Source organism: Lissotriton vulgaris, chromosome 4_1, assembly GCF_964263255.1.
Source record: "Lissotriton vulgaris chromosome 4_1, aLisVul1.2, whole genome shotgun sequence".
NCBI classification, from domain to species: domain Eukaryota; kingdom Metazoa; phylum Chordata; class Amphibia; order Caudata; family Salamandridae; genus Lissotriton; species Lissotriton vulgaris.
Genome location: NC_141691.1, coordinates 1,402,321,688 through 1,402,342,987, shown reverse-complemented (window position 1 = coordinate 1,402,342,987; position 21,300 = coordinate 1,402,321,688). Strand labels below are relative to the sequence as shown.

At 46.0% G+C, this 21,300-nt stretch overlaps 1 protein-coding gene across 2 annotated transcripts in view; it reads right to left on the bottom strand.

The window, feature by feature from the left end:
* Positions 1-21,300, bottom strand: part of IMPACT (impact RWD domain protein) — a 198,030-nt gene that overhangs the window by 140,484 nt on the left and 36,246 nt on the right. For both annotated transcript variants that reach the window (XM_086965651.1, XM_086965650.1), the window contains exon 2: positions 18,704-18,832. In XM_086965651.1, coding sequence (XP_086821777.1) covers positions 18,704-18,832 — 129 coding nt within the window. The remainder of the gene's footprint in view (positions 1-18,703; positions 18,833-21,300) is intronic.

Genomic DNA, 21,300 nt, shown 5'->3' with positions numbered 1-21,300 from the left:
CGGCAGTGGGGAGGGCTGCCACGGCGCTGGAGGGACGAACTGGCCCCATGAGCCTGACGCGGAGGATGGGACGCTGCACGTGGGAACTGCTGCAGACGCACTGGACCTGGTAAGCAGCTCTCCGCTCTGCCTTGGGGATGGGATAGAGAAGACACGTGGGAACAGAATATCCGGCCGCAGGGGCTTCAACAACCAGGTCACCGGTGGAACCGATAACGGTGGGAGAACATCTGCCTGCATTCACGAGCTGTGCCACGCCACTGTTGGCCGCTGAGGCCTGAACTATACTCCGGCTGGAGAGACGCCGCGCCGTGGGGTGCCCCACGGTAGCGAGGACCCATACCTGGAGACACTGGACTCCCTGGGGGCGTGCTGCTGAGAAGTGGCACCCACTCGAGGATTGCTAAACCGCGCCGACCCCTGAGCCATTCTGCAGCCGAGGGAGTTGGCTAATCCACGCTTGCCCACTGACGGAGGGGCCCCCCTGGAGACGAGCATCATTCCGCAACCCCCGTTCCCTTGCGGACGCCGCGCATCCCGGGAGTTGCCGACACGCGGTGGCCCTCGCAGAATAACCACGTTGAGTGCCCCTGCCTCGACACTTGCTATCTGACGGCTGGGGAACAGGTTGTCCACATGACTTCCGAGCCTAGACTCATGGTGTAGCCACGCCTGCGCCTCTGTGAAGCGCCTTCGCTCCATGCCCTGCTTCTCAACACACTCACGGGTGGACACCGGCGCTGGCGCCGACTCCGCGGACACGGGGCCACGACAAGTGCATGGCACCACTCTTGCTACTGCCTCTTTAAGCCCGGACAGTGCTTGCTGATACCAGCATACCGGGAACCTGCATGTTTGCCACCTGGTGCTGCGCCTTGGGTGGCCCCTCTCGTGTACAGGATTTGCGTGGCCGACCCAACTGGCCCATGTCTGGGGGGTGAAGACACGGACCAGCACCAGAGGCACATCCACGAAGGGGAAACTGGCCAAGTCGGCGACCAAGATGGATGAGGAGCAGGTGACGTCAAAACTGGACAATGTGTTGGCCGTCATGGAGCGGCTGGAAGAGTCCCTCCAGCAGACTCACACCTCCCTGGAGACCAAGATTGACAACATGGTGATTGAGTTGACCCACCTCAAGGCCGACCACAAGAAGCTACAAGACCGCACTACGACCTTGGAAGGCGCGGTGGCGGCGCTGGAGCCCACGGTGAGCCAGGCGGACAAACATATCCGAGACCTGCTCAACCGGGTGGAATTTTTGGAGGAACGCGCTGAGGATGCGGAAGGACGGGCACGAAGAAACAACATCCGGCTGGTGGGCATCCCGGAGAAATGGAGGGGATGGATCCCAATCGGCGAGTGGAAGACTGGCTGCGAGACCTGCTGCCGGAGGGCACGCTCTCGCCCCATCTTCGTGGTGGAACGCGCACACCGGGTGCCCACGAGACCCCTCCCTCCTGGCTCCAACCCCAGACCTCTAATCTTTCGCGTCCTTAACTACAGGGACCGCAACACGATTCTACGTGAGTCCAGAAAACTTGGCGACATCCAGATAGACAAAGCCACAGTGATGTTTTTCCCTGATTATACTGTGCAGGTACAAAGACAAAGACACTCCTTCCTAGCGGTGAAACGGTGCTGCGGCAAGCGGACCTCAAATACTTGCTATTCTTCCCCGCCAAGTTAAGGGTGTTTCTTTAGAAAATGCCGCCCACTTCTTTTTGTTTGCTCTTAATTATAAGCAACACATCAATCTTCATTTGATATGTTAGGTATATTTATTTTTACCTTTTATTTAAATTCTCTTTTTCTGAAAAAATCTTTGTTCTATGTCAGAGAAACAACACGTATAACACATATGTACATCAACTTATACACAACATTTACCAAAAAAGAACATCATTACATCAAAATATACAATACATTCACTATACACAACATGACATATATATCTATTTTAGACTGTTCCAAAAGGCAAGTATCAGTTCCTCGCCTTATTACCCATCAGTGATTTATAATGTAAAGAACAGTAGTAGACAAAGTCACGATCAACAGGAGATATCACAAGACATTAATTCTGCGAGTCAGTGATTATTAGTATTTCTAAATTTTATCTCCTGTCTGCCGACGCGTTTCGAACTCCATACAGCAGTTATGGGTTCTCCTCAGGGCCTTGTCACTTCTATCTTTACTGTAGCTGTAGTTGTCCTATGTCTGGTTCTGGGTCTTTTGAGCTGCAGTCTTTTCCTGTCTTTTGGGTCCGTGTATGGGCGTCTCCCTATGGCACGGTAATACTTTTCACCTTGTTCGGTTCACCGGGGGCTTTGGGAGCGTCTCACTCCATGATCATCTTGTTTTATGTGCGCGGGCAACCTTGTTAAAAACGGTCCTCGGGACTCTCGTTATGCGCGCCGCGTGATTGCTTCCGTATTGTTCTCCGGTTCATACACGTTGTGCAGCTTGCTGTCGCTAAACCTTCCTTCACTATGGCCCGCCATAGTGAAGGAAGGTTTAGCGGCCCTGGCGGTTTACCGGCCGAATCTTACAAGGCTGGCTCGTACATTCTCATTCCCGAACTCCTGAAGGTGTACGCTGCGGCCGCGGAGGATTCCTCTCTCCCTCCCACGCTTAATGAAGCCAACCTGATATCCATACTTAAACCTGGCAGGGATGGCACGCGAATGGGCTCTTATCGCCCCCTGGCCCTCTTGAACACGGACTACAAAATACTTGCTTCCACCCTAGCCCGGCGACTGGCCCCCCTGGTCCCACTCCTGGTACACTACGACCAGAATGGCTTCGTTCCAACACGCCACACCTCCAATAACATCTGAAAGCCTGTTCCGAATACAAGAATATGCCACTCGGCGCTGGCCACGAGTGGGGTGTCTAGTGCTGGACCTCGAGAAAGCGTTTGATTCTGTGGAGTGGCCGTACACGAGGGCGGAAAGGGAAAAATACAAACTAGGAGGCGGCTATGAGACCATGGTTGACCTGCTGTACCACGGCCCCACGGTCCGGGTCTGCACCGGCAGATTGCACTCCGACGCCATTCGTGTACGGAGGAGTACCAGACAGGGCTGCCCCCTGTCCCCCCTGCTGTTCTCCTTGGCCATGGAACCCCTGGCCACGATCCATCGGACACAAGGAGATGAGTGGGGAATCCCAATGGCTGATGGAATCCATGTGATCTCACTATATGCGGATGACCTGCTATTATATGTCAGGGATTTGACCAAAATCCCGAGATCTCTGAATGACATTTTCCGAACCTTCGAGGATATGTCGGGGTTGCGGGAAAACTATTCTAAATCGGGGGCCTATTCCTTCAGCCCAGATACGCCTGAAAGAGACATCTGCCTCGGTGGCGAGCGGCTGCAGTGGTACCCCACTACATTCCAATATCTGGGTATCCACATTTACCGGAACCCAACAGATGTCCTGGAGGGAAATCTGATGCGGGCGATTGCCTCCATTTGTGCCCAGATAGGCTTTTGGAAGACCCTGCCCTTGAATGTGCCTAGCCGTGTGGCGCTGGCTAAGATGATAGTCCTACCAAGGCTATTGTACTATTTCGCCAACATTCCGACGTATGTCCCCAACAAAGTGTTTCGGGAGCTGGAGGTCCTGCTTCGAGGTCTCGTCTGGAACGCAGGCCGACCCCGTGTAGCGCTGACGAAACTATACATGCCCACTGAATCGGGAGGCCTGGCAGTTCCCAACATGGAGCAATATTACATGGCGGCGCAGATGCAGTGGGTGTCGGGATGGCTCTGCGGTAAAAGCCTGGGCGACACCACCACGGATGCCACCACTTGGACCCGGACGCAGGTTTGCACATTGTTCCATCCTCTGACCCAGTCCCCCTGTCCTTCCCAATTGTATCTGGCAGTGGCGCGCAGGTGCTTCCTCCGATGCCTACGGCTCACCCGGGCAACGACGCCGTATGCCCCGATACTCCCTCTACTGGGCGCCCCCGGAGCACCTGGAGCGCTGACAGAGGCCCTACTGGCCAGCTGGTCACGGGCGGGAGTGGAAACGCTGGGAGACCTCTACGCTGACGGTGCACTACTTTCTTTTGCGGACCTCGCCGCGAGTACGGGCCTCCCGGCCGGACAATTCCTATTACACGCGTCCCTCATTCGTACGCTGACTGCCGCCTGGGGCGATATGTTTGAGGAGTTGCCGATGCATCACTTCATACAATATTTGCATGTTATGGGTGACGGCTCCCACATAATACACTGGCTGGCGCAGGCCCTATTGACCCACACGCAACCTTCCACCTTGCAGTTAAGGGAGAAGTGGGCGGCCGATAGATGGAGGGACTGGACTGAAAAGGAGTGAGCGATGGTGCTGGTTGGACCGACTAACATCCCACGCAACCCCTGCTTCAAAATCATACAATTTTATATCTTGCACCGAGCCTATCTCACGCCCGACAAGATTAACAGATATTTCTCAGTCACAGACTCCGCCTGTCAGCGCTGCTCTCTGGTAGGGGCAGATCTCCTGCATATGCTCTGGCAGTGTCCTAACATCCAGACATACTGGGACGAGGTCACAACGCTACTTACACAATGCACCGACGAGCAAGTGCCGCGAACGTGGGAAGCCTGTATCCTAGGGCTCTACAAACGCACGAAGCTGAACAAGGTACCGACGAGGTTCTGGGATGTGGGATTGATCTCAGCCAAACGCCTACTTACCAAACACTGGAAAGCCAGCACCCCCCCACATATCCGACACTGGCACACGTCCCTTACTAATTGGGCACGGGCAGAAAGCACGGTACTCTTCTGGGAGGAAACGGCGGGCCTCCGGAAATTCCACATTGCGCAGCTCTGGAATGATCTCCTTAAATCCTTTCAACAAGGCTGTCTGGAACAGGGGATTACATGAGGCGACATGGACCAAAAATTCCACATTGGCACAGGGCACTGCGTGGCGTCGCTGCACTTGCTGCCTCCCCATCCACTGGTCAACGCCTTGCTCAAGCCGACAATTGCGCCCATTATTCTCCACGACATTGTGCATGCTTGAGCCACATTGCGCCCGCAACCACCCTCTCATTCCTGATCGCCTGCACCACACGCTCCACAGCTTGCGGCAGACTGACTTCTCCTTTTAGCACTGTCACATTTCCCACACGCCACGCCCTGGCCATGCCCCCTGAGTGTGGCCGCTGTCCTGGCTGCACTCTGGAGATATTATCCATGGACCCCTGCTTGGGCCCCCCACGTGCCCACACCGCTACCCCACTATATCCCGTCCTTGGACCACTGACTCTTCACCACGGCTGCAACCCCCCCCTAACGCGCCAATAGGCGCTTTTGCTTTCTCCCCCTGCTATACCACCCCTCCTGTTTTGGTTCCTGTATCTGTTCATTTATTGGTCATGTTCCCCGACCAGACCTTCTATTACTGTTGACGAAGACATTATGCATGCTATGACGGTGTCGTTGGACTCAACGTTCATGTAGACACAACACACCCCCTTTTGCGGTGCCATGCCGCAACCTCCTAAACACATGGTCTGAGGGAAGAAACTGGGGCGGGTGCCTTCCGGAACCTGACGGCTGAGCTTAGGCGGTGCTTCCTGCCTCTGATATCCGTACCTACAACACTATCATTGGAAGATTCCACGCACGACAGGTCACTGGACTCAGCGACCTCGGCCACGGCGGTCACTACCTGACGCCGCCAACCACACGAGACAACTTCCTTGCCTCAGTGAGCTATACTACCATACACCTGTTAATATCATAGTGGCATCTCAAATTAATACTTTCCAGTTCCCATATCGCCTGTCCACACAGTAACTGACTGTTGTAACTCCTAGCTGTATCTCACAGTGGACATGGGCTGTTGCTCATGTGGTACAGATGCCAGGGATACATTGCGATACTACAAAAAATGGAGAAAAAAAACACAGGCCTGCTTACTTCATATACTGTGTATTACACGCTGTAGACATGTTCCTACTATACTACGCCGCCGGACCCCAGGGGTGCCGGCTGAATGGCTGTGTCATCTTGTCAATATACTTTATGATTACCGTACTACGCAGCCGGCCCTTGAGGGTTGTAGGCTCAGAGCTGTGTGAAAGATGTCTTGTATAATAAAGGTCTTTAAATATAAAAAAAAAAAAAAAAAAATTGGACATGGCAGTTTTGCTCGGAGGAAAACGCAGATTCATGAAGAGAAAGTATAATTTAGTCTATATTACATCCACTCTTCATGCTTGGATGCCAGCAAATATATATTTACCTTTTCTAATAATTGTGATTCATTCTGGTCTTAGATTGGGTCTCGTATGTGGAAATGAACTCAGGGTTGATGCTTTTATGAGCTAATAAAATTGCATGGCTTTTATTCCCCAAAAAAAAAAAAAAAAATGAGTTCAAGCATTAGGCTGTCTACCAAAAAGTCTTACCCCATTAAACAGATTTTTTCCTACCACCAGATTACGATGACAGTGGGAACCTGACTGCGTCCCGAGCGGATGCAAAGACCATCCGTCGCCAGCAATCTGAAGGAGCAGGGTGCCTAAAATGGTGGCGGTGCCTAGCAGGCACCATCCACCAAATTAGGATACATGTAAAAAGCGGCCTTTCCATGGCGGCAATGTCTCCATGGAAAGGCATGTGTAGCTTTGGTACGGGGCCCGTTGCGGGCCCCCCTTGTATTGGGGGGAGGTGGGGTGCACTAGGGGGGTACCCATGGTACCCCCCAAAATGTCACTGTACCAAGTGGCTGACACCGTGTGGTGCCTGCCATGTAGTGCAGTGACATGCACTACGAGTGATTTTGACATCGCAGCGGGTGCTGCTTTCAACAGCACCTGCCACAATGTTAAACTACAGAATGCGTCCGCCATGGTGGCGGGTGCCTCCTGATTTGTGGTACGGGACCGTCGCAGCATGTATGGCAGACAGTCCCGGTTTCCACAGGGATGGTAGACGGACTCCTGTCCGCCACCTTAATCAACCCTTTAGTGCTTTTAATCCCATGCAAGGCCAGCCCAGTTCATTGTCCTGGGGAGACCCTCTAATTATTTCGGATTGAAATGGGTCAACACATATCACAGGGGCAATGCATCGTGATATGGAACAACAGGAAGCTATTTTGAAAAGAGTGATGAGATACCGATTTGCTCTCCACAATCACATAGCCAGTTAACCCAAAAGGCTTATTTGTCAGAGTTCGGAAGAACAGCTGGGCAAGAATTTAGAACGCGATTTGGAGAACGCAAATCAGCTATTAGGACTCCGAAAGTTAAGGCACCGCTAATGTCTCACTGTGTGGAAAGCAAACTTGGAGAGTCAAACTTTAAGAGGGTGTTTCTGGAAAAAACTAAAGGGAAACGCAATATCTGAAAACCTGATTGTAAAACAAAAAAAGAGAAATCTTTTTAATATTTAAATTGGGCACACAAAACAATGTAATAAAAAATATTTGGGGAAACGAAATGCAGCTTGCTCGGAGGTGATTGTGCATTGAGCAAATCAATACATCTATACATATAAGTTGTTTTCCTTTTTAAGATGCCACCAAAGATTTGACAACACCTTAATATAAAAAACAGATTAGGCAATAATTATGGATTTCCGATACAGATATGGATGAATAACTGACAAGCCAGCAAAAAGAGAATGGTATGAAGAGGCAGGTAGAAGCCCTTATAGGAGCGTTTAACAAAATACATTGATTGCTGAGTATCATGTTACTATTCAATTTTACACCGTCAAATATGGCCGTTGATTAGGTGAGGCACGGTTGCAATGTTTTTAAAGGGGAATTTAACCGCTGCGGTTCTTTAAAAAGAATCAGCGTCCCACTCCAATTGGTTGGTAAATATAGTAGATACCCTGAGGAGAGAAAGAAGTGAGTGAGATATGTACCACCCCTAAACCTAGTTCATTAACTATCTGAAAATGTCGAGCTCAGTATGATTTTCCTGTTCTTTTTTCTGATTTAGCAAGTCATTTTGGGTCCCTTATATGACTCTTCAGAAAAAAACAGTAAGCTCAACAAGCATTGAAAATGCAATGGGTCTGGCCTTTGATTAAGTTAAAGCCAGTTGCTTTGCTAATGGTATTGTATAGCAAAGCAAATGGCTTTAACTTAATGAAAGGCAAGACCTATTGCATTTTTAATAATAAAGCAAGTCTGTCAAAAGTGTGGATGCAAATCAATTGATCAGGATAGTAGCAAGTTTACTATGCTTCTGAATCGGAGGTACGCAGCATTGGCGGTATTTTTTGTGGAGGAGTTTGGACCTGGGCAGAGTTGATGAAGGCTAGAACTTCCCCCCACACCCTTCCATACCCCCCTCATAGCCTTTTGTCACAGGCAGATGCTGCCTATGTGTGGAACAAAGTTATTGATCTCAAAGGAAGACCCCAATTATTGTGATCGCGGTCAAGTGGTATGGTTATATTCTCCACCAACAGAGGCAGATGGCTTTTCATTTACATGTGAATATGCTTAGGTTGGGGGTGGTGGGTGGAGGGGAGGAGGGGCAGGCAGCACTTCCTTGAAGAGGTCTTGGATTTAAAACACACCACTAATGAGCTTTTTGCAGCATCACTGCAGTCAAGCACACCCCCTCCGCGGGTCCAAACCTATACTTACGACACCCCCTTCCCTTCTGCCCCCGCCTCAGAATATAGTGCATGCATCATTTCAGATAATAAAGCAATGGGAACAGCACGGCCTGTAGATCAAAACGTTTCCTGACAGGAGGCTTCCCTAAAGGTCAGCTGAGCTGGGCAGAGCCAGTTACATGTAGTGGCTGCTCGGGAAAACAACAAAAACTAACATGCACGCGACATCAGCGCAAGGCGTCAGACTGACTGAAAGCAGGACTGTCTGCCTTTCATGCTCATTTGACCTGGGATCACCTCTCCTTCAGGAAACAACTCAAGACCTGGCTGTTCGAGCAATAGCGACTCCTCCCTCCCCCCCTCAGCGCCTTGAGACCCTTACGGGTGAGTAGCGCGCTTTACAAATTCTTGTGATTGATTGATTGATTGATTTGTCAATGGCAAAATAATCCGCTCCCTCAATGTCCCGGTTTAAACTGATTTTCAAAGCTTTGAAGCAGCCGTCCGTAGGCACCAGTTGCATTTAAAACAAACACAGGGCATAACACGGCCTGTCCATATTGTGGATGCAGGAGGGAACTCATGGAAAGGATCGTCGGAACTGGCACTGACTTTGTCCTAGCCCTTCTGGCCTCCGAGATCTACCGCCCTATCAATAAACCTTCACAGTCCTCTTTACTTCTAGGATAGGCCACGGCGTGAGAAGAAAGCCAAGGAGAAAGGCCTGCAAAAAGAAGAACCCTTGTCAGGAAACAGATGGAGAGAGTTAGGAAATATATAACTAAACCGAGCGCGGTGTCCGTGAAGCAGCGCTGCGCTCAGTTTCAAAGTAAAAAAAAACAAGGGGAGGAGGTGGCAGCCCGAAGAGAGGGAACAAAGAGTGAGCATCAGTGAAAGATAAAGTGCGGCGTCCATGAAGTGGGCGCCGTGCTGAGCCAAGAAAATGCTTGTTTAATTCAAACAAGAAGGAGGGGTGTGGTACAGGGAACAGGAGCCCTCGGAATGAAGCTGCTTGTACTAGAGGCTTAGGATCCGCGCGAAGTGGAATTTATGCTTCTAAGGAAAAAGCGAAAGTCAACAAAGTTCAACAGTAAAAACAGTACCTAGAAACTGTAAGCCTACATCTGTCACCAATACCACAGGACCTTAAAGACGGTTAGCAGGGGCGGGCCGAGAAAGATGAGCAGGTTACAAACAGGCTTTACACTCACATTGGAAAACCTTGCAGCACTGTATAAGCATTCGAACATTCAAATAGTGCATAGTGGTAAAACTCGGATAGTTAAACACCCTTCGAGAAAACGATTACGATGCCAATGTGGAAATGTATTGAGGTTTTCAGGTCACAGAACGGGAACTTCTTCAGGGTCGATCGAATCATTTTACCTTCCTAAGACAATAAAACAGTTGCTCTCGATTTCTTTAACAGTGCTTCCTAAACACACTAATAACTATTAATATTACCCAGCTCACGAGGTAAGGACGTGTGCTAGGTTTCAAAGACTTCACAACGACAGCCTTTAAGTGGGCTCAGCACCAAGTGAAGTCGATGGAAAGTGAAAGCAGGCATGGCGAGGAAAACACGTTGTGCCTGCAGTAGGAACAAGCTGTCGCCATTGTGAATAATATAGTGCGTCCCGGCTCATGAAGGAGTCTCGCGTCGCGAGTAAAGCATCCAGTCCCAGTGGGCGGGGCTAAAAGCAGACAGAGGGGCAACAAGGAGGGATTAAAAAGCCTCCTTAACAATAGAAAGGCTGCGTTTAGCATAAGCTATGATACAAGTCAATGGAAAGAAGGGGCGGGACTTCAAGTCCCTTTCGTATTCCGTATTGATTCCAAGAGGCCCTCGCCAGGCAAAAGCAGCGCATGCACGCTGCTATCGCCAGGAGAGACCTAAAAACTAGCTAGAAGGGATGAGGTACATCTTACTGCTAAATACAGTGAAGATGTTGTTCTTTCTAGCACTTTCTTTTTCCTACTCTTTGGGTGAAAATTGCATAGGACTATATAGGAGTTCATAAATATATGCATGAAACAAAAAGGTGTGAAACAGAAACCATGTATCCATGAAGATCATCGATAAAGAGCTGTTATCAACTTATCAAGATCTGATATGGTAAATTGGTTGACACTATAGGCGAGAAACGCCTTTAAAAGAAATAAATGATGTTTACATTGAATTATGTCGATGGTTAACATATATTGAAATGATTTGATATCCAAGACCTTTTGATTTTCCTAAAATGATATGTATAATATAATTACTTATAGAGGCATTTTAGACATCTCTCTTCATCCATTGGTCCGTTGCTGTTAAATTCACATTTTGCTTTCACCCACTACAGCACACAGCACTGGGAAATAGGTCAACCTACTTCAGTCAAGGGTTAACTTCACTTTGAGTGACCGTATTTTGCTCGTTTACAATAAGCACATCCGCACACAAGGTAGTTTCCTTCCGTGCCAGTGTTTTTACTTTATAATTACTTTAGGGTTGCCTTTGTGTTTAGAGCCCGAGGTGAAAGCAGGACCTTTTTACAAAATGTGAACACAGGCCACGTTCCACATTTTATCAGTTCCTGTCTCCTGTCAATGTTGTTGTAAATTTCTTTTGAAGTGTGCTTTGTTTGACTGTTAGCATTTCACAGCACAACAGATTGCGCCCGATTGAAACTGTTCTGCATGAAGTTATTCTCTACTTTTGCAATGCATGCAGTACAAAAACCAATAGCTTCACTATTATATGTGTGAATTCATAATCAGACAATTCTTTAGAAGACGTTTATACTGGGCTCAGTCTCACCAATGTTTCTTTAATAAACTTTGTCCTGGAAGAAAGTCTTTTATCATGCTTAATTCGCAGCACTTGTAACACCTTTTCATGAACTTCCTTCTTCCTTTGTTTCTTTCCTTCTTACTTCTTTTTGCTTTCTTTCTTGCCTTCTTTATTCATTCTTTCCTTTCTTCTTTTCACTTTCTTTATATCTTTCCTTCCTTTCCTTCTTTGTCTGTTTCCTTTCTTTTGTTTCCTTTTTTCTATTTTTCCTTCCCTTATTCTTTCCATTTTTATTTCCTTCATTCCTTCTTTCTTTACTTCCATCTTCTCCTGATTTCTTCCTTCTTACCTGCTTTCTTTCCTTCCATCTTTCTTTCTTTCCTTTCCACCTTCTTTCTTTTCTTTGATTCTTTACTTTCCTTTTTTAATTTCTTTCCTTATTTCTTCTTTCTTGCTTTCTTCCTGCTTTCTTTGCTTTTGTCCATTCCTTTCTCTTCACTTCTTTCTTTCCATTTTTCTACCATTTTTCATTCTTTCTTTCTCTCCTTTCATGCTTTTTATTCTTTCTAGCTTTTTTTCTTCCTTCTTTCCATCTTTCCTTCTGTCATTCTATCTCTCCTTTCCATCTTTCCTTCTTTCCTGCTTTCATTCTCTTTCCTTTTTCCTTTCCTTCTTTTTGTTTATATTTTCTTTCCTCCTGTCTTTATTTTCTTATTTCTGTTTTTCTATAATTTCTTTCATTCTTTCTTGCTTTCCTTCTATCTTTCCTTCTTTCTCAAATGCAAAAGGCTGGCAGCCAATAGTCGAACAATTTTGTTTTGTTATGTCTGTGTTAACCAATTTCCATTTAATATAATTATGTGTAGGATATAGTTACTATTTGGGGTTTTCAGCCACCCTTCATCCATTTGTCTGGAGTTATATCCATCACATTTTTCTCCAACCCACTCAAGCATGCATGAAGGGGCAATGTTTCAGCCCACTTCAGCCACTGGCTGACTTCACTATGAGTTATGAAATGCTGCCATTTCACAATCAGCACATCCACACACAAATTAGTTCTCTTCAGTGCAAGCTAGTACTATGGTAATGTAGGATTTTTTAGACCAAAACAACATTTTTGCCTTTAGTCATTTTTTTTTTAACTAGACAAACACTCGGCAGCTTCTATAACAATAAAGTTTACAAAAACCATTACAAAGCAAAACAATTGTCAAAAGGCTACCAGACAATGTCAGCCCCTTCTGCTTTTCCAATGCTTGTTTTTGATGTTTTGTTTAGTTTCATCATTACTATTTGTTCGACTACCAGATCAGTAGAGTTTTGGTTCAGGTGAAGGTTGCAGCCAAAGAACGCGGGAACAGAAACGTGCATCAACAACTCTTTTAGATCAATGGAGAGCCAATCAAAAGTTCTGAAATAACAGATAAAATATAGGAGACTGGGATGTGTATAATCCAGCGTCACACTGTTTTATGGTATTGAGATGTAGGAGTCTGCTAGTGTGCTTGCTATAATGTGTGAAGTGTGGAAAGAAGGAGTTTGTCATTGTAATATTCGAATAATGTATCCCATATTGTTTTTTTGGAAAATATATATAACTTAATGAATTTTTATATTTTAAAATTATGTCACTGAATGTATGCAGCTCAGGTATAAATTAAATTTGGCAAAAAAAAAACTTTTTGAAAAAGTAATTGTCTGTTGGACCATAAAATGTACAAGCTAGGTAGGAAGGTATGTAGAAGAAATATGGGTCATGAGGGGTTTCTTTCGTGTTGCCAATACCGTAATTTACCCTGTCTTCACACCTAACCAGTAGCGGCTCCTGGAGGGAGTGGAGTGGGGTGGTGAGGCAGGCGGGGGAAGGTGGGGGTAGTAAACCACGGAATAAGGCCACGCGGAGGCAAGTACATAAATAACTAAACTAAGTACATAAATAACTAAACAAAATTAATTAAATTGCGCACACTGCATCGCCATTTGGTGATGCGGCGTGCGCAGTGTAATTCGTGTGCGCAGTGTTATTCATTCAGTGTACCTCCGTTTGGCTGTATTCTGTGGTTTACCACCCCCGCCTTGCCCCTCCCGTGCCCTGCCTCACCACTCCCTCCAGGAGCCGCTACTGGACCTAACTCATGCAGGGCCTGATTCACAAAGGGCCTCTGCACTTGTGCGGAGGCCCCACAGTCGTGGCAGGTGGCCCGCACTTGTGGCAGGACCTCAATGAGAAACTGAAATGCGGAGGTCCCGCTACGTGTGCATGGCCCAAGACAAGGGTACAGGGCCTTCGCCACGAGTGCAGAGGACCTTTGTGAATTGGGCTCATAGTGTTCCCTGTCTTTCTTCCTAAGGATTGCTGTTGACCCTTTAGATCAGGCCTTTGTTCTGCGTTCAGCTGTATATTAAAATAACAAAGCCTCCTCACGACTTTAAGGTTACTGCACCAAATGGAATGCATGCGGCTGAATTAGATCCCAGTGTCGGAACATGACACCAGGGCAGGTTTAGCATGTTTCCTGGGCCAGTGGGATCCAAGAACTGGTCCACAAATAGCTACCGGAAACAAGATTCAGCGGTATCTCCATACTTTCCAGCACTACACACAACAGTTCAATATCTATAAATTCAATATTGAGACAGCTGCAGAGGTTACAGAGAATTTTCAACTGTATGCTCAATGACGCCACCTCTGGGAAAAATAATAATTTCATGGCGTGTCCGTTTACCGCATTGCACTGTAAAAATGGAAAAGCACTGGCAAAGCCATGGGACACTTCTTTGGGACTTATTGGCTTTGCCAATGATTGTGATGCATGCGCCATTTTCTAGCACCTACAAAGTCACGTGGGCGTTTATTTTCTTTTTAGTTTCAGCAGATTCGGAACTAAAGAAAAAAAAAAGCACAAAAGTTTTTTTTTCATGAAAACAAATAACAGGTGGGGTAACTGCTGGGACTTATTTCACTAATCCAATAGGTCCCAGTGACAAGCATTTCGTGTCTAACAGCATACAATAAAGGGGATTTGCAGTCTGTTTTATCAGTCACATGAAATTCCTATATGCTTGAGAAAAATGCCGGTTTGACTACCTTTTTTAAATCAATACCAAATAAAAAAACGGGTTGCAAAAGAGCTGATACTGGTAATATGGGGGGCTAACTTCGTTATTTGGGGGCAGCGAACCCTCGAGTCAGTAGGATAACCCCAGTAAATGGTTTAGCAGTGAATAATTCCTATACAACTTTATCACATGAGGATAGCGTGAAATCCTAGCACGCTTTCAGCACTCAAGGTTTAAAGTGGAGAGCCTGTCTACAGCGTGTAAGCTAAAGGTCATAAAATGATTACTTATCTTTATGCCTGACACTGTTCTCTTTTATCGAGATTCGAAGAGCCTATATTCTGCAAGAGTTTATCCATTTTTACTCGTAAATCTCCGAACTGTTGATTTGAAAGGCTATTCCCTTTAAGTCCAGCAGATGGCAGACTGGCGCCACTATTCAAATAAGCTGCTGCCTTCAATCTGTTTTTAGGTCTCGCCTGAGCAAGTGTATGCGCTGCCTTGTGAGACATTTAGTAAGTGGGTTTTCAAAGTGCCCCCTCACGCTTTTGCTGGCCTCAAGCTTGCGGTTACGCACACATGAACGTGCACAGACGCCATCTGGCTTTCTGTAATGGCTCATTAAGCCTTACAGCGCGTGAATCATGCTCCCCCACCCCATTGCTGTCTGCTCTCACTACCCCCTCCCTTCTCCCCCTCCCTCCTCGTCAGCTTCATGGCAGAGGGTGAATAATGCTCCTCCACCCCCCTGCTGTCTACTCTCACTACCCCCTCCCTTCTCAGCAGAGATAGGGCCCGACATATCTACTCGACCGCTCGCATTTGCAAGGTAAATTTTATGAGGGCGAGCTATTTTTACTAACCTTTGTACTTCGTCTTTGAAAGCGGAGCAAATGTGACAAGATAACAAGATTTAAAGGCCTTTTTATTTGCTCACAAAGCAAATGAGCAATAAAGATGTCTTTAAATCTTGTTATCTTGTCACTTTTGCTCCGCTTTCAGAGACGGAGGTCAAGTAGGTTACTGTTAGGTCGAGGAGATTTTCAAAGTACTAGACCTGCAGGACTAGTACCATTTTACAGATTTTTCAAACCCTGAGAGAGGATGTTCACCCATCAAGCAGTGCCGTGGAATTCATTAAAACAAATTAGCGCTCACCTGACTAAACCTACCTAGCCTGAACATGCAGTTCTGCCGGTTTCCAGGCAGCACAGAGCAGAAATATATGATTTAACTCTTGTACGCCCTTCCGGTGTCAGCGTCCCTCCAGCTCCTCTAAGTGGACTCTTCAAACCTTGCCTTTTCGGACCATGGGGGGAGGGGGCGCAACCGCGCTTCTGACTCTGCAGCTCTATCAATCCATAGTGGTAGGTTCAGCGCCTGGAGTTTGGGAGTCGTAGCGCCTTGGGAAGCAGAAACTGCATCATATTGTAGAACGCCTGTAATGAATGCCCTTAATTGTTATAACAAATGTACAAACAGCCGCTTGGAGAGGGCGGTAATACTTGTCCCAGGTGAGACTTGTAGGTCGTCGGCGTAATATCGCGTAATTTCTGGAGTTTCGCATTCTGCGTGTCAAGTGAAATTCCCAGAATTACTCCACATTGTACCTCAAGAGCAGTCAAACAATGAGACTGACCAGAACACTGGCAGCTTTTGCTTGCACCATGTGTTGTTTTTGTGGTTTTTTTGGGTTGAGCACGAAATGTGTACTTATATCCAACATGGGCACAATGATACATTTCACAGAAAAATATAATGCTAAATGTCCATTTTGCATATTGTACAATTGCCTGTTATGTTTGCCAAATTTTGCTTAATTATGCAAAAGCAAATTTTGCACAACCCTATGTGATACGCCAGTTCCTGGACCCGTTCTCTCTCTTCCTCCGCCCTCCCTCTCTACTTCTCTCTCTACCTCTCTCTCTTCCTCCACCTCTCTCTCACTACCTCTATCTTTCTACCGCTCTTCCTCCACCCTCTCGCTCTCTACCTCTCTCTCTCTCTACCCCCCTACCCCTCTCTCTACCTCTCTCTACCACTTTCTCTCTACCTCTCTCTCTATCTCTACACCTCTACACCTCTCTACGCCTCTCTCGCTACACCCCTCTCTCTACCCACCTCTATACACCTACCTCTCTCTACCCACCTCTCTCTACCCACCTCTCTCTACCCACCTCTCTCTACCCACCTCTCTCTACCCACCTCTCTCTACCCATATCTCTCTACCCACCTCTCTCGACCCACCTCTCTCTACCCACCTCTCTCTACCCACCTCTCTCTACCCACCTCTCTCTACCCACCTCTCTCTACCCACCTCTCTCTCTCTACACACCTCTTTCTCTCTACACACCTCTTTCTCTCTACACACATCTCTCTCTCTCTCTACACACCTCTCTCTCTCCCTCTCTCTACACACCTCTCTCTCTCCCTCTCTCTACACACCTCTCTCTCTCTACCTCTAAGTGGCAGCCGGAGCCTGATAGCACTGCTTGTCCATAAAAATAAAAAAAAGCATTGGCATAGCAAATAGGTCTCTCCTTTGGGGCTTTATAAGTGTTTAACCATGCAACAGTTAATGTTGTTGCACCAAGGATATTGCGCTGCATAACTAAATACTTATAAAGGTCCCAAAAGCAAGACCTATTGGCTATGCCAATGCTTGTTATATCAGTTTCAAAGTAGCTCTACAGGCAGCGCTATCAATTTAGGCAGAAAACACGGAGTAAGGACCAGATTCAGGCGGGAGACTTCCGATTTTGTAAGTCTTAAAATGGCTTAATTTTAGCAGTGTCCCCCATAACATTGCCTGTGCTTTAACCTAAGTCAAAGGGGAAAATACAGTCATCCTATTTATTTCTGCTCTCCCTCTTTCCAATATCAAAATGTTGGCGCGTATGGGAATTTGGATTTAAATTAAACATAGCACAGCCTTCACTTCAAAATCAGGACCTGAAATGGATATAAATTTAAGTTTCCTGTAATGTTTGTTTCCTTATAACCTTTATAGGGGGACGGGAGTCAACGGGGGAGCAACACGGGGCAGATGCAACACGGACGGTGTGGGTAGGGGAAGCAACGTAGAGTATAGTGCTGGGAGGAGCACCAAGTAAGGCGCAAGGAGGGGAGCAAATGGCGAGGGAGAAGCAAAGGACAAGCAAAGCTCAGAGGGAATAGCAAATGGCTAAGGGAAAAACAAATGGGAAAAGGAATGCAACGTGGAGATGAGGGAGGAAGCACACGTGGGTAACAGCAGGAAAACACATGCACCCTTGTACTTTGCTTAAAAAAAAAAAGAAAATAGTAGCGCCTGCAAAAGAATGCAATGTAAGGACACAGTAATGCTTCAGAGGAGAGACAAACACATAAAGAGGAAGCCCGCGCATGCTCACAAATAAACAAGCAAGCAAATCGGAGTGACACTGAAGTCGACCAATGTAAGCAATGGGTGGGTTCTAAGCCCACTATAAGCTAACAATACATCTTGCAACAGACACTGCATGCTCTATGTTGTAGGCGTGATCTAGAAAGGAATAAACATTGCAGTAACAGAGCTTGAAATGCAGACCAGTATCACTGGAATTGACAAAGTGATTGCTGTATTGGAAGGCAGGAATATTTTGTATGTGGTGGCATGCTATCACTTGAAATACATCCTAAAGTGATTGAGAGTGTGAAGGTGTACTAGTAATAAAAGGAAATAATACGCCAGGCACTAAGAAACATATTTCTTCTCCTTTCGTGCGTTGGCGGCCAAGAATTGGAACCTTCTTCCTCTGCATATTAGACTGGCTGAGACAGAGACCTTATTTAGGAGACTCTTAAAAACTCACCTTTTCACCCTTTAGGTCGCTCATTTTCCCCTGCTTCTCTCTCCACAGCGCGGGGACACGCCGTGATGGCGTCACCAGGCGCTTTATAAAATCCTTTATTATTATTATTATTATTATTTACCTGCAGATGTTTCCCTAACCTCTTCTAATCAAATCTCCTTTTTATTCCGCTACAACAGCATTATTACAGAACGTTATCATTTTTATTAGTTATGAGAACATCAGCATTCTAATATCGCATTAATGCAGATGCGAGCAAATACACAATGTACATTTAAGAAAATGATATGCAGAAACAACAGGGGCAGAAGCGTTTGAACCATCAGTCCCACAGTTCCTTGCTCAGCATTCACAATGACATTTCTCAAGCAGCAAGAGGTCAGTTAAAAAATGTTTTTCGAATGTATTAAAAATGTTACCTGTAAGCAAAGGCTGCATTTAGACAGGCTAGCAGGATCACTGATGCGTATGCAAAATATCCTTGCAGCTTCATCAATGACGCACCACTCGTCTCCATAGATGGAGGACAGCGCTTCAATCTCGTCAATCTAAACAGAATAAAACTCAGCATTTACAAGAAATCTCAACTGTGGCTTTGAAGCCCTAACTTATGCCCGCATAAACAGGGCACAAATGAATAAGCCAGTTACTAACAAGGAAGTGAGGGTCCAAACCAAGTATTGTGAAGGGAACACAGCCAAAAAGGTGAGGTTATCAAGGAACCTGTACATTGTGCATGTGAATTGACATTTAAAACACTGAACACATATGGGACCATAGCCTTTGTTTTTGATATAATGTTTTGGTTATCTATATGTCATTGTACGTCATTTTTCTGATGGGATAAAGAAGAATGCAGTGTGGATGGTTTTTATATAAAAGAATTAGAAAAATGTGGTATAATGTATGTATAAAAATATTAAATGTATATGATTACAAGTAATTTATGAAGAATGTACTAAATATTTGAAGGAAGATTTTGGGGCATTGACAATGTTGGATTAATGCCTATAATTCATGTAGATAGGTCAAGCGGAAATATGTATGTCAAGCAGTAAAGGCATTGATCCTATATTTGAAGGTGAAGCCACTGTAACAGGCATTTTTCCCTTAGAACACACAACTGGGTGGTAAAAAAAAGCTATGGCAGCACATCTGTCATGCATGGCTGTACTCCTGTCATATATGGGAATCCTAGAGACCGAACCCTAAGGTGGGCTCCATTTCCATTAATAGATAGCAAATATATGTGATGAAATGTGTGATGATTCTCGGTCGGAGGGTACTAGTGCAGACAGTGGTAGCTGAGCCTCAATTGTAAGAACTAGGGACTTTCCTTTTGTCACTGGTGTTCTGCAGCTGCACAAATTGGGAACCAATTACCTTTCTAGCACTTGACTCTCATGGTGGCAAGGCAGAGCAGTCCAAAGTTTAGCCAGGGGAGGTGCTCGGAGACTCAGTACTCATCAACACAACAAACAACACTAAATAACTGTTAGTGAGTGTTTTGTCTTTTAAAAAGGAAGAGTACTTCATTACACACACTCCTGAATGTTACTCACAAATATATGCAACATAGCAGGTGAAAATACCAATTACAACATTCTCTGAAGAGCCTCACAATCAAAAGAGCCCCACAATCAAAAGAGACTTACAATCAAAAGGGGTTGTCCACAAAAAGAGATATAACAGACCATATAATAACTATAACGAAAAAGTAACTTTTAGAAAGTTACCTTACATCTGCCGGAGCTGTGAGATGGCTAGTTAGCATTAACCCATGCCAGCCCTCAGTCTGTGCTCAAGCTGAGGAAGTAGTGTCAATAATGCATGAAATTCCTCCCAAGAGCACACAATAGCTCACTAGACTATGCAGGGTGATGGCTGTGCCCGTCCTGTTGACACCCAGTGTCAAATTACGCATGAAAGGTCTGTCTGAAGCACATATAACAGTATTGCTTCCTTCAAAAAGACCAAACAGGATGCCAACACTTCTTGTGTATTGCCTGCCTGGTTCCTGAAGAACCCTGCTTTTGTCCTACCCGACGTCCGTCTCTGGATTTGTTGAAGGTACAATGCTAGCTTCAAACTTGATTTTAGTCTTAGATGTGTGAGGACACTAGGGGCCCGATGTAGGTTGGTCGGTAACGGCCGAAAATCGTTATTTTCGGCCGTTACCGACCGGTATACCTGAAATGGTATGTAGGGGCTCAATTTTACAGAATCGGTAATTTTACCGAATCGGTAAATACACCGATTCTGTAAAATACCGAATCGGTAATGCCCATTCATTCCTATGGGCTTTGAAGCCCATAGGAATGAATGGGCATTACCGATTCTGTATTTACAGAATCGGTAAATACCGATTGTTAAAGATTCGGTATTTCAACATCTGGATATACCTACATATCCACACTTTAGATTTACCGATATTTAATTACCGAATCGGTAAAATTCGGTAATTAAAAATCGGTAAATCTAATTTACCTACATCTGGCCCTAGGTTATGTACAATCCTTACTCTCACCACCAGCCGCTGAGTCCAAGTTTAGTGTGGCTGAAGACCTTCACCTTTATGAATCTGCCCCAACACATTGTATTTTGGCCTGGTTCCAGTAAAGCAAACATGAGCTACTGCAATTGTAGGTAGGTCAGGGATTATGAACCTTTACTCCACTGGTCAGAGAGGAACTAAGGAGTGTGTTAGGGTGTCCCCCACCAACAGGCTGGTGAATCATAAAAAGCTATACCCTCACCAAGCCTTCCTACGAACACTGCTAACCTTGTGAAAAGTTGCCAGGTGGCCTGAACCTGCTGCACTAGGCATCTGTGACCTATGAGAAGGACCAGAGGAGTATGGACCCCCTTCTGCCTAAAATCCAAGGACTGAAAGGTCTCCAAGTATCAGAGGCTGGTCCTCTGGGCAGCCCTGGGAATATAAAAAGCCGAAGAGGACATTTCTGTGAAGATTCTCATCTGACAAGTGGTAACTGGACCTGAACTGGTCTTTGCTTTT